Source organism: Phlebotomus argentipes, unplaced genomic scaffold, assembly GCF_947086385.1.
Source record: "Phlebotomus argentipes unplaced genomic scaffold, Phlebotomus argentipes genome assembly contig_15, whole genome shotgun sequence".
Lineage (NCBI taxonomy): Eukaryota > Metazoa > Arthropoda > Insecta > Diptera > Psychodidae > Phlebotomus > Phlebotomus argentipes.
The window spans coordinates 13166414-13179717 of record NW_026776181.1 but is presented as its reverse complement, the minus strand read 5'-3'; the positions used below and the strand labels follow the sequence as shown (position 1 = coordinate 13179717).

At 41.6% G+C, this 13304-nt stretch overlaps 3 protein-coding genes across 4 annotated transcripts in view; all 3 read left to right on the top strand.

Annotated features, from left to right (window-relative positions):
• The first annotated feature begins 135 nt into the window (after positions 1–135).
• Positions 136–2535, top strand: LOC132261726 (phosphatidylinositol-3-phosphatase SAC1). Its single transcript, XM_059760662.1, has 5 exons — positions 136–202; positions 380–477; positions 537–986; positions 1130–1245; positions 1303–2535. Exons 1-5 carry the CDS (start codon positions 177–179, stop codon positions 2383–2385), a joined length of 1773 nt encoding a protein of 590 aa, XP_059616645.1. The 5' UTR covers positions 136–176; the 3' UTR covers positions 2386–2535.
• Positions 2536–3174: 639 nt separating this feature from the next.
• Positions 3175–13304, top strand: part of LOC132263191 (large ribosomal subunit protein eL24) — a 35008-nt gene continuing 24878 nt past the window's right edge. Inside the window, exon 1 of the mRNA XM_059762835.1 lies at positions 3175–3179. Within this exon, the coding sequence (XP_059618818.1) occupies positions 3175–3179 (5 nt within the window). The remainder of the gene's footprint in view (positions 3180–13304) is intronic.
• On the top strand, positions 8960–12634 carry LOC132261882 (uncharacterized). Of its 2 annotated transcripts, XR_009468439.1 has the most exons (5): positions 8960–9049; positions 11247–11347; positions 11597–11667; positions 11818–12427; positions 12517–12634. XR_009468439.1 is itself a non-coding variant. In XM_059760905.1 (4 exons), exons 2-4 carry the CDS (start codon positions 11248–11250, stop codon positions 12304–12306), a joined length of 660 nt encoding a protein of 219 aa, XP_059616888.1. In that variant the 5' UTR covers positions 8960–9049; position 11247; the 3' UTR covers positions 12307–12634. The 2 variants fall into 2 exon arrangements, 1 of the variants encoding a protein (XP_059616888.1); XM_059760905.1 differs by having other exon boundaries at positions 11818–12634.

Genomic DNA, 13304 nt, shown 5'->3' with positions numbered 1-13304 from the left:
GTGTAATAGTTGAGACCTCATTGAACTTAATTTACTTTCCTAGAATTTCTGAAATTAAAATCTTGAGCGAAACACAAAATTTTCGAGTTCATGAAACTTTCACTGAAATTTTAAAGCCAAGTCTTATCGGCTACGTCATCTGGGCTGAGAGTGAGTGTTTGGAAAAGTCACGAATCATGGATATTTACGACGATATGAATTTGTAAGTTGATTTTCCTCACTTCCCTCGATTCAATTCCGTTCTAATTTACTCGAGATTTGTCCTCGGAAGCCTCTAGTATCCCTTAATAGTGAAATTCTCTGTGACTGTCCTTGATTTGCAGGAGAAACTGGCGTGAAGCCTTGAACTCACGTCACTGACGTTCTGTTTGTTTTGCAGCTACTTGTCCCCGGACAAATTCGTCGTGGAGCCTAATGGACAGGAGAAGAAGGATGTCCTGGTGATAGATCGCATCACGCAGGCAATCAGTGTTCAAGGTAGGGGATTGAGAAAACACCTTCCCGGAAGCTGTCACTGAAAGGCATTCTCTTTGCAGTATCGAAGCCTGATGATTTGACCCATGTGAGCCCCCATCGGAGAATCTGCGGCATCCTGGGTGCTATTAAGCTCCTCGGGGGCCACTATCTCGTGGTGGCGACACACCGGGTCTTCGTGGGCGTGATCAATGGACAGGCGATCTGGCGCCTCGCCGGCTATGACATTTTCCCCTACATTCCGTCCTCGAGCCACCTGAGCGAGAGCCAGAAGGTGCAGAACGACTCCTACCTCCAGATGATCAGGCAAACCCTAGGCACACCTCACTTCTACTTCTCCTACTCCTACGATCTCACGCACACCCTGCAGCGCCTCAACGGGATGCCCCCGGAATTCCTGCAAATGGGGCTCCTGGAGCGAGCGGACGTTCGCTTCGTGTGGAACGGGTTCCTGCTGAGGGAATTCCAGCGGGTGGATTGCCGGAAGTTCAGCCTACCAGTTATTCTCGGATGTAAGTGTCTTGATATCTCTCAAGTGGAATTCTTATCAGCTTCCCAGTAGGCAATTAAGAGAAGATAAAATGCGAGATTCGCTGACTTCTCTCCATATGAGATCAAAGGTCTATTAATAGATTCATCGTCGTTTCTCTTCTAGTCATATCTATTAATCAAGTGAATGTCAATGGGAACTCCTTCACGTGGAGCATCATAAGTCGCCGATCAATCCATCGGGCCGGCACTAGACTCTTCTGTCGTGGAATCGATCAGAACGTGAGTGTGTCTGCAAGTAATCATTAGATTATTATCTCATATGAGTGAATGTTTCAGGGTAATTGCGCCAATTACGTGGAAACTGAGCAAATCGTTGAGTACTTGGGCGACAAAGTGTCCTTCGTCCAGACACGGGGCAGCATCCCAATCTTCTGGCGTCAAACTCCCAATTTGAGGTACAAACCACCACCAGAAATCATCCCAGGAAAGGATCACATGACGGCTTTCACCAAACACGTGGACTCGCAACTACTTCACTACGGTCGACAGGTTCTCATCAACCTAATCGATCACCGAGGAGCTGAAGATGTCCTGGAGAAGGCCTACTCTAATGCCGTGGGATTGCTGGCGAATTCAGCCATACGCTATGAGGCCTTTGACTTTCACGCTGAGTGCAGGAAGATGCGCTGGGATCGCCTCAACATCCTGATAGATCGTCTGGCGCACGAGCAAGATGAGTTCTCAGTGTTCCACTTGAGACGCGACGGAACTCTCCTATCTTCCCAGGATGGTGTCTTTCGAACCAATTGCGTTGACTGTCTGGACAGGACGAATGTGGTGCAGAGTATGCTAGCTAAGAGATCTCTCACGCACACTCTAATGCGTCTGGGAATCCTCCTCAAGGGACAGACGATTGAGAATTGTTATGCCTTCGAGATGCTATTCAAGAATGTTTGGGCGGACAACGCTGACCTAGTCTCTACGCAGTACTCGGGCACAGGAGCCCTCAAAACTGACTTCACGCGCACGGGAAAGAGGACGAAGATGGGCCTGGTCAAGGATGGTATCAACTCTCTCACGCGATACTACAAGAACAACTTCAACGACGGCTTCCGGCAGGACGGAATCGACCTCCTGCTGGGCAACTACGTGATCCAGGACGGCGAGGGGGTGTCCGTGCCCAGTCCTCTCAACACTCAGCGTGGCTGGAAGTATCTCACATTCCCGTCGGTGCTCATGTTCGCTGTGGCAATGTTCTTCGCCTCGTCTGTCTTCCCGCAGGAGTACAGCACGGAAAATCTCTTGTTCCTCCTCTTCTGGGGCGCCATGGTGGGCGTCAGCACAGCTGGAATCTTCAAATATGGCAAGGAATTCGTGGACTGGCCCAAACTCTTGCCACCCATTAAGATGGAAGCTTAATCACGACAGATCACGAAGAAATTCATCGTGTAATTCAAGAAAATTTCCTCTCTTTCTCTATACCTTCTTTTTCCCAACAAATTTTTGCAATCAAGAGTAGACCAATATTATAGGAATTTACTGTTCTATATTGAAAATGTGAAATATAGATTTTATTTAACTCTAGTTCGTTTTCAACATGAGTTTTTCGACGTTGAATGATTCAAAATGTGTATGATTGCATGCCAGTAAACGCGCTGTCTGTCTTGAGATTCACAGAGTTGGTGAGAATTGCTCTTCCATTTCTAAACTGTGGAAAATTCTCTTCAAGTTTAGCAGGGAAAGCCTTCGTGGTCTTGTAATAACTTGTAATGCCTGTGGAAAACTATACATTTTCATTTCATACTTCACTTACGCTGAGGTATGAGAACGAACAATTTCTTCACTGTGTAGTTTGTTCATCAATTTGTTCACATGTTTATTTAAACTTAACAGCAAATGAATGTTCTTGAGATCCGTTGAAAAGGCTGAAGGAAAATTCCATTTTAAGTCACCTCCAAAATTTCTACCGTGACAAAACTATACTTTATCTGTATAAATAAAGACCAACAATTTTACGAGAAAAACGATGTCCTATTGAGAAAACAAGCTCTTGTGAATTACCATCACTTCATCGACGTGACTACAGTAAATAACACTGAATAAGATACAATCTTAACGCATTGGTCTCAACTAGTCCAGTTTGAAGATGGCATAAAAGTGTGTGCAGAAAATCTTCACAACATCATCAGTGTTGTAAATGGATCAACAATGAATTTCATTGCGAAACTGTGTTTTGTCGATAAATTTTCATACAGCGAGAAAAAGTTCCAGCGATAGAGAGAAATCATCAATGCACTCACGGTGTATTTGATTTTAAAATTTTCATAGAAAATAAGTATAAATTATATAAATATGATGCTCTCGCATCTTCTTTTATCGCGAACCACAGTGAGAAAGTGAGAATATTGCTTTCTGCGTAAAATATCTCTAAATAACAGAGCTACGGAATAATATCTAAGTGATTTTTCGTCACATTTTTTCCTCCCTGTCGGAGCATCGAAATATCTTGAAAAATTACCACTTAATTGAGCACAAGGGCGATCTCTTTTTGCGTCCGAGGAAACGCGTTTTGCAATAATCATATTTTCCATTCTTTGGCGCGATGGGGAAATGAGATACAGTCCTCTTCTTCAGCCACTGTGGGAGAGATGCTTTATTGGCCACACTTTTTTGTCTCACACTCGGTCAAACATTTCAGCAGGTGGCAAAAGTGTCGTGCGAAAAAGGCATCCAATGCAATAATTCACAGTATTTATTGTTCATATGCTGAGTGTCTGACTTTGGAGCTCTTTTTTGTGCGCACGAACCACTCCAAACGCTCCCCCATTGAGAGGTATTTCATACGAAAGTCAATGAAGTTGAAAAATCAAAGATCTTTTTGTCACATGAGTGTGATTTTCACTTTCTATCGCACACGAAGGAATTCTTTTCGCACGATTAGAGGTCGACGAATTAATTAATATTGACCCTCATTCACACTATTTCTTTCTCTCGCCTCACCATCTCTTTTTCTGTCCATTTCAACGGGCGAAATTTTTATTGTTCATTAACGACGAGGCTTTTAAATGCAGAATTCCAAACACCAGCACATAATATTGATGCACTATTGCACTAAAGGGTTCGGATACAATTAAAAACTAATCATCTGGATCTCAATTAAACTCTTAAAATACTATTTGTTGACAATCCATTTTTTCGCAACATTGCAATTCATTCAAGCACAAGTTGGGCAAAGCTTGTTAGCCCTCATGAGCATCGAATTTGTTTCGACTTTTCAATTGAAGACATTGAAAACGAGTGAAAATAGACAGTCTTTTGTTGAGTCTGTGTCGAAAACTTTCCCGCCAAAAAAGCTGTGTCGGATTTTTTTTCACTCCGAACCTCAGCATGTGGCTGATACGGTGTGGAATTAAGAGCAAGACGAACAATTAGAGTACTTAAGAGATTTCCGAAATCACCTTCACATCTTCATCTCGTGATCTCTTTTAATTTGTCAGGGCGTCTGTGGTAGAGATTGACTCCTCAATTGGAGTGAAATGCAAACGCACTAATTAGCAAAGAGTTTCTCATTTTACTTCTTTCAATTTACTGTGCTTTAAATTTGCCATCTGCAGAGTCATTTTGTAGGAAGAACAGATGTGAAGAATAGCGTGAATATCAATGAAGGCACCAAGACACGAAATCTTGATTAACTCTCACACTAGAGAGCTCATCTTCCTCGACACCTCTTTCTCCTCAATTGCATCGCGGAACTAATTTGCTGGGAATGTGGGTGGGATTGTCTTGCGCAACATTGTAAATTTCCTCTTAAGCAAACATTCAGGCACACCAAAAAAAAGAAGGTTTCCGGAAACCACTTCGACTCAATCACACCTGTTTTGTAGTCGTTTTTTCGTCGTGCAGAGGAAAAGGTCAATCATCTTTTATATAAACTCTCCAAAAAGTGTTTAGCCAAAAGAAAGATAAAAAAAAACTGTCAAGACTCTCTTACCAAACAAACTAGTAACCTTAACCTTCCCTGAAAATGACGGATTGGCGCCCGGAAAAATGTGAAGAGTTTGTTATTTTTTGAAATTATTTTCCAATGATGTTGGCTTTTTGATCATCTCTTCTTTGATTTTCTATTTGAAAATCATATTAAATATTTATTGAAAAGACTTCCGTTATGTGCATTTCATCTTAAAATCCATGACAAAGTCAATCGCTGCTTCAAACGTCTCTTGCAGGCAAGCTTGCAGGGATTTTGAAATTGATCATATATGATCGATCATCCGCTGAACAGATCTGTGGAAAATTCCATATGCATTACGTAAAGGTCTCTGCAAGATCTTCTCCATCAATCATCAAATGCTAAGCAGACATAAAAAAGAGATGCAGAAGCGTGTGACCAAGGAAGAGTTCGCAATAGAGTAAAGAATTAATGATGAGCATTTCACCGCCTTACGCTGTGGTATTTAATGACAAAAAACTATTAGCAATGGCAATAATGCAACATGTGAGGCGATAAATTGGCTCGTTTGTCGAGTTGCCGAGAAAGAGAGAAAGACACCGCGTACTTTCTATCTTTGCATGGTGACTCGGGTCCAAAAATCATCCTCATCTCTGTTTGTTTTCCATCTGCACAGTGAAATTTACCCTGAAAGCCCACCTTGCAGGTCTTTCTCGCATGTTTAACATCATGTGCATCTGAGCCTCTGAGATTGCTCCCTTTGGCCACGCCATTCCTCTCAAATTGATCTCCTCTTAACGGCTCAAGATCGCCACGGAGAAGAGCCCACAATATAGGTAAATTAAGGTCAAATTATTCCCACTCTCTCTGCCCCTTTCTCTCACTCCCGTAAATCACTTTCTATCCGAACTACTCCCCTTTTGGGCACAAAATTCCAATTTTTTCTCTCAATTACACCTCTTCTCTATCTCTTCCTCTCACCATTGGCGGACCAACGGATGAGATGCCAAAGAAAGTGAAAAGTTTACCAATTTATCAGAATAAACTATACGAGACTGAATATTGTTTTCATATTTCCCTCTTTTTATTTTAAAAGACATTTCCAAAATCTGCCGAATGCATCATTTTGTGAAAAAAAGAGAATGTGTAAAGTTGTGAATTAGTTTTCCATTAAATGTTATGAGAATTAAAATTCAATTAAATTCAATTAGTGTGTAAATTGCATTGGATGAAAATTTTTGAGACTCTTGGGCGTTGATCATTACCTAGATAAATCTTCGTGACTTCATCTCCGTGATTCAATCAAAAGATTCATTATTTGCTGTACAAAAAAGAAAAGACTTACCATTTCTAGACGATAAATCCACGGATTTAAGTTAGAAGAAGCCTCAAAAGTCCTTTCACTGTTCAGTGAAAGAGAGAGAGAAAGGAATGAAGAGTATTAGAAAACCTTCGATAAAACATTGTTTATGGTTATTTTGTGGTATTTGGAAAATTCACAGCTCAATTTCACATGAAATATTCATATAAAATATTTCATAGATAAATTATCTTTATCTCTTCGGGTTCTTGCAAATGACTTGGGAGATTTCATTGACTAAATTCAAACTGTGTCAAAGTTGCAAAGCTCAATGAAAAGTGCTGAAGCTCATTAATAGCCACATCAATCTTCACTGCAATTAGCGAGACTATCGGGATTATTTTTTAATCTAATTAGGTAAATCGTCTCTGGCTCACTTCTAAGGCCTTCTTACTGTGTCATTCTGTGGGAAACGCACGAAGATTTATGCCAGAAAATTGAATGAAGCAAACAAAGTATTTGCAAATGAATTCTTTCCCCACCCATTAACAATTAAACTGCGAAATTTAATGAAGACCTAATGAGATTTTAATCTACATGGTCAGTGAAAGAAATCTATTACACCTGAATATTAATATGTACAACAAGTCTCTGGAAAAATTGCCACAAAGGAAATAATAATCCGATAATAAATTGGATGACAATTTCCTATTCATACAGCGACAACCATTGACATTATAATCAATGCAAATTTACAATAAAAAAACGTGACCACAATTTATTTTTATACCTAACACAAATATTTTGAAAGTAAAACTTTCAAAACAACGCGATATCTCTCCCCTTGCATCCCCCGACAGCACGCCTCTTTAAATCACAAAGGAGCTCTCAATAAGTCAATCTGAGAAGTGCTGAACACAAATTGGAAGCACCTGAAGCCACAAAGTGATCTTTTCACAGCATAACTTCCAATAATCTCAAGGTAGGATGCTTTTGCAACTTTACGAAGCGTGGCATCGCAGAATTGCATCTCTGCAGAAATTAATGATGTGCACGAGTGTGTGTGGTGATTGGGTGCTTTTTTGTGATGCTTGAAAAATTATTTAGTGGCTCACCTTTACCTAAATTTGGCCATCTTCTAGATGGTAATCCCCGTCATGTGATCACTTATTAGCTCGTTACACAATTGCAAACACTCTTTTTTTCCAAGCTGCCTCTCTGATCTGTCATAGTGAAATCTTCACGTCCATCTGACTCGCGGGGTTATTATTCTCATTTCGGGGGTCTTTTGATGAACTCTTTTGCGGTGCTGTTTTTGGTGGCTTTTCAGCCGTCAATCTTTCAATCTGAAAATACAGAAGGACGCATTTTGAGATGAATTATATTCCACTGTAAAGGAGTGAAGGAAACATCTCACAAGTCACGAGACTTCTAAAGCCAAAGACAGACTTTTTTCATCTTCTCTTTTATACATTGAGTGTGATGAAATCTTCTGGCTGCCACACTCAAATATCTCTCTTTCTCTCTCCCTCTCTTTGCTTGCATGCATTGAAAAAGTGAATGTGAAGAAGGATCTATCAAGAGTTTCCTCTCGTGCCATCGTCAATTTCCACGCTAGACACACATATTTGCCAGTGGCAGAGCCAAAGAGAAGAAAAGAGTTCAGAGACCCCGGCGCTGAGTTGCTTGATCTTCGCACGAGAAAATAATGTCTGCGACGTCTTGAAGTGTAATTTCATAGAAGAGCAATTAAATTCTCTCACTCTGTCTCTCACACTCAATTGTTGCAAGTCAGTCCAAACCGTTGAATAATGCGAGTCAGAAGATGGGAAAGTTGAATGGTGCAGTGCATTCATGCAGCGCATCCACGAGATACTTCTCATTTCTTGCTCATTTTAACACTCAAATGTGTGCTGTGCAGAAATCGAACCAGGAAACTCATTAAAAATTACACAATCGTATTCAATCCATCCGAATGGATTTTTTCTCTCTCACTTCCACGAACATCTCTCTGTGACTTGTTGACCAAGATTTTTCCTCACTTCTCTCTGTCTCTCTTGCCATTTCATTGCCATCTCACCGCACCTCGAGAGAGGAAAAACAACCTCCAGATTCTGCATAATCCATCGCAGGACAGCCTGAAATGACACGGCAGAGAGAGAGAAGAAAATTAGAAATCCATTCAAATTACTCACTGGAAAATTGCTTAAAGTGAAATTAGAGGAAATTGAGTGATTTTTCATGGTGGAAAAGTCAATTTGTACACTCAATGATTTTGTATTTAATTGAAAATAATGGGGTAATATTTTCACAGTGGTTGTCTATGTCATTTCTGCATCGTTGCTGATAGTCGACACAGAAGAAAAACATCTTCAGCTCAATGCCTAAGACACTTGAGGACTTCCTCGTCGCTCTTTCCCGAAACTTCTCAAGGATCTCCTGGGCAAACGAGTGCCTTCCAGTGTTACGCACGAAGCGATTGAGTGCACAGAGGAGTGATCGAGTGGCAGAAGATCGCGATGCAGTGGGGAGAGGCTGGCAAGTAGGTTAACCTCCGGTTTAGTGGTGAGGCACATCGGCTCTCGTACCCACACCATCGCGAGAGAAAGAGAGAGACCTGCAGATGGGGCATTTAGGCCAGCTATAAACACACAACAGAACGTTTTAGCGAGCCAGTCACCTGTGTGTCTCCAAGTGTGGATCTCAAAGATTGCTCCTCCAGTGTTGTGTGTACCCTTCCACGTCTTTTGGATTACTTCCGTCGCACTCCATCGGATTATCCAGTGTTTCTGTGAATTCTTGGCAGTGTTTATCGTTCTAAGCACTAACTTCAGGTGAGCCTATATTTCTTCGCGGGCGATTTTCTCTCCATTTCCTCATCCGTGCAAAACTTTTCCTTTCACCAATGCCAATTTTCAAGAAGCCACAAACAGTGCGGAATTCGCAGCATCATACCGTGATCTTCAATCACAAATCTTGTGTGGTTTTCGATCAAATCGCGCGCGCGGGTAAATGACCGCAAAAATATATGCAAATAGGTGTGAAATTCTGGTTTGTTTTTTTTTCTCCTCTCAACATTCCACGAACCTCTTCGAAAAATCACCCAAGATCATTGACATAAAACCAATCAAAAAAAGAAGATCAAGAGGCTCCGCATCTGTAAATAAAGTGCACCAAAAATCACAAATTGCCCGCACTGCAAAGATGTATTTTTCTTTCATTTTTCTGTGCGATGCATCTCTTTTCGCTAATGACAACCCCTTTTTCCAATTGAGGTGCAGAAGAACTGCAACAGAGTCACACACTTCTGTTTGTATGTCTCCTTCGACTTCTTTTTATCCACCATTCTCATGATCAATCGGACCATCAATCAGACTTACTGACCCCCATTTCTGGATAAACCAATAAACACGGCAAAGGAGGCGCACTGCTCGACACTACCGGTTACTTAATTACATAAATTTTCTCCCAACACCATTGCGAACTGTGTCTTCTTTCTGCTCTCAACATCTCTCCTCTGCATTGGAGGTGTTGTGTGAGAAAAATTGCATAATGAATTTGATCATTGTCTGGCGGTAAGAATAGGTGAGAAGATTGTCACTGAGGAGGACTACATTGGGCCTCGTGGAAAGGTGTAAACAACACTCCAAATTCCATCTTCCACTTTCTTCTTTGGCCCCATTTGATCTCCCCAGTGTCACAGTCGCAACTGCCACCGAACTCATGCTCAAAGACCTCTCGGCCGACGTATTTGATCATCACATAGTCATCTTGACCTAGTAATTATTTGAATTTGTCATCAAATCAGCACGCTTTCTGGCCCAGGAAGCTTCTTCCTCTTTGGAAATCATTAGCATTTCTGTTGATTTAGCGAAGCTCTCGCGTGCGTGCTTTTTATTCACAACATCGAGACACTCTTGGTGCGATTTAACCGTTACTTGAGCTTCATTTTTATTATCGCCACACAACAATCTTCTTCGCTCTCGCGTGGTCCTCTCGCTTGCCCTGAACCTGGCGACAGGAGAAGATCACTTGATCTAAACCTTGACTTTCACTCTCTCTACACACAAAAACATTCCACCCACGAACAGATTATTAAATGGCATTATTCAGCAATTCTAATACATCATTGATCATTTCGTCGATCAGCAATGAAGATCACATGAGCTTTCACTGATGCGATCACACGAAGCGGGAAAAAATCACACCGAAAAGCCTTTTCCTGATTTCACTTCTCTTCTTCCTCTAACATAATTCCAAAACACACAACATACAGTCGTTTTTTCTCTGCGCCTTCTCACCACCTCTCCCAATAAGCGAAGATCACGATCGTTTGCGGAGGAGAAAATGTGAGAAAGATTAAGACCATGACAAATGATGCAAATTAACAATTCAATGGTCAGTGATGATTGGCTTCGAAAGGATGAATCGTGATCGGTTATTGGACAAATATCACTCTCCCTTTATCAGCAAGAGTTCCACTTCTCTCGCTCTGAAGAAGTATATAATTGCTTAACGGTTGATCTTTCGGCCAGACAGAATTACAAACATTGAGAGGAGACATCATAATCGCTGCGAAATGGGCACGAGCGTCAATTTGGGTGAAATAAGCATTAAATTTGTGAAATTGCTTCTCAGTCTCTAGAATTTCTAATTAGAGCCCCCAGTTTTCTGGAACCTTTCCCCCAATTTGCGAAAAATAATTGGGCAATATGAGTTGGTGAAACCGCAGTGCCCGCATTTGGACGGCTGATGATGTTTTTCCCCGTGCGCGCAATGCTCCAAATGGAATTCCCAAGATAATTGTTGAAAAATGATCACCATTGGTAAATAATCAATGTTGTCAATTTCATCAGAATGAACAGGAAGTTGGGAGTGTCACAATTTTATGAAGACCCATTAATTTAAATGTGAATAGACGGAGAGAATTGAAGCTCAATTGATTGATCAACTCAAACTCACTTCCGATGTGTGATTTGAGAAGATTTTTCCACGATTGTACAACTGAAACTTTTCCATGCTGCTTTCCAGGATGTCAGTGCTCAGGATCTTGGCACTGTTCACCATTGGCGTGAGCATGGTGGCAGCGCAGCGCCGGTTGGCCCTTCCCGATCCCAGGAGTTGTGCAAATCGTAAGTACCTCTCGCATTGTGTCTGTTGCAAAAGACTGTAAGAGAGAAATCTCGCAGATCTTCTAAGCAGCACATAACGTATGCAATTACATCTCGCGCACTCATTTTGCAATTTGTGCGTTGTAAAAGAACTATTATGGGTGTCATTATGACGGGAAACAATGCTGTAATTTTGTCAAAGCATCAAATCTCATTGTCTCAGAGTTCTGGAAAATGCTTTATATCTCTCACTCTCTCAAATTCTTTCAGGCGTCCGTCATGCCACTTATCGCGATGCTCGTGGAGTCGCTCACTCCTACTTCTTCAGTTGGGAGCATCAGGTATGATAAATCCCCGGCTTTATCATCAATCTCTTGAAACTTAGTATGCAAATAGTTTCTCTGGCGAAGCAATAACCATTTCGCAGACTTTGTGAACTTGAGATCCGACCTGAGATTGCAATGCTAACGTCCTCTAACTCACCTTTGCAGCCAACTCGCAGTCTCGAGGTGGACTGGCTGGACGCCAGGAACATCTGCCGTCGTCACTGCATGGATGCCGTGTCCATGGAGACGCCACAGGAGAACGAGTTCATCAAGCAGCGCATAGGGCGCGGCAATGTGCGCTACATCTGGACTTCTGGCCGCAAGTGCAACTTCGCCGGCTGCGACCGTCCGGATCTGCAGCCGCCCAATGAGAACGGATGGTTCTGGTCGGGCTCCGGCGCCAAGATCGGACCCACGAGTCAGCGCAACACGGGCGACTGGAGCTACACCGGAGGATACGGCCAGGCCCAGCCAGACAACCGAGAAGCCGCCCAGGGCAACGACGAGTCCTGCCTGTCCATCCTCAACAACTTCTACAACGATGGCATCAAGTGGCACGACGTCGCCTGCCATCACCTGAAGCCCTTCGTCTGCGAGGACTCCGACGAGCTCCTCAACTTCGTGCGCTCTCGCAATCCCGGCATCCGCCTCTAAAGCACCTTCGGCATTCACTGGAAAATCCCACGCAAGAGAAAGTTAATTTATATTATATATAAATTGAGAATGGATTCAGGACAACTGGAAAAGATCACAGAAGGGGCGCAAATATTCATTGGTAGTTTGCTAGATATCTGACTAATTCCTTTCGCCATTCTAATTCACAACTTTTGTGTTCTATTTTGTCGTTCTTGTCTCCCAACAAAGAAAGTAGAGGAACTCTTCATGCGGCACTTGTGAATACAATCTCACACCTGAATTTACTCTAAAAAAATGTCTATCAATTGAGAAATGGAGGAATTATTTAAAAGACAAGATTGAAATAAAGTGTAGATTATTTATACAAAATCGGCGTTTTATTGTTAATCAAATTACTCAATTCTGTGTAATTTGATACTACAGCATATGATCAACAAGAGAGAGAAATATTTATTCAGACAAAATATTGAATGCAGATAATTGATTGTAAGAAATTGAGTAAAAATCATCCCTTTTGCAAAACAGACACCTTGACTTATGATCAAAAAGATTTATTATTATACCTTCTGCGGGACAAGGATTTTCAATATTCTTGTTTCAGTGTCTTCCTGCAGTAGTCTTCTCCGTCCAGTACAGCATAAACTCAATTTCTTTTACTTCACACAGCTGACAGCGCCCTCTGTAGACTCAATACAGAAATCAATTCATCGAATCCTTCAAAGCGCGCATCATGAATTCGTTGTGGCTTAAAAAACAGAGAACGTCAGCAGACAAGTTAAAAAAAAAGGCAGCGAGATCAATAAAACACATAGTTTCCTGAACATTTATGTATTCCGAGTTACATATTTATTTCTTGGAGATTAACAGTGATTTCAACTGAAATAATCGTCTCTAGAATCCCGAGAACCCACGAGATTCACAAACTAATTGGCAATTAGATTTCTCAATAGAATTTAATATTACACTCTCTATCAACGAATTTAATTCTGAAAGAGATTCTCAATAAACTTTAGCCA

Excerpts from the sequence above, each read along its gene's own strand:
- LOC132261882 (XM_059760905.1), top strand. The coding sequence starts at position 11,248 with ATGTCAGTGCTCAGGATCTTGGCACTGTTCACCATTGGCGTGAGCATG. Across the intron at positions 11,348-11,596 it reads TCCCAGGAGTTGTGCAAATC|GCGTCCGTCATGCCACTTAT; the intron begins GTAAGTACCTCT and ends AAATTCTTTCAG. Across the intron at positions 11,668-11,817 it reads TCTTCAGTTGGGAGCATCAG|CCAACTCGCAGTCTCGAGGT; the intron begins GTATGATAAATC and ends TCACCTTTGCAG.
- LOC132261726 (XM_059760662.1), top strand. The coding sequence starts at position 177 with ATGGATATTTACGACGATATGAATTT. Across the intron at positions 478-536 it reads GCAGGCAATCAGTGTTCAAG|TATCGAAGCCTGATGATTTG; the intron begins GTAGGGGATTGA and ends TTCTCTTTGCAG. Across the intron at positions 987-1,129 it reads CCTACCAGTTATTCTCGGAT|TCATATCTATTAATCAAGTG; the intron begins GTAAGTGTCTTG and ends TTTCTCTTCTAG.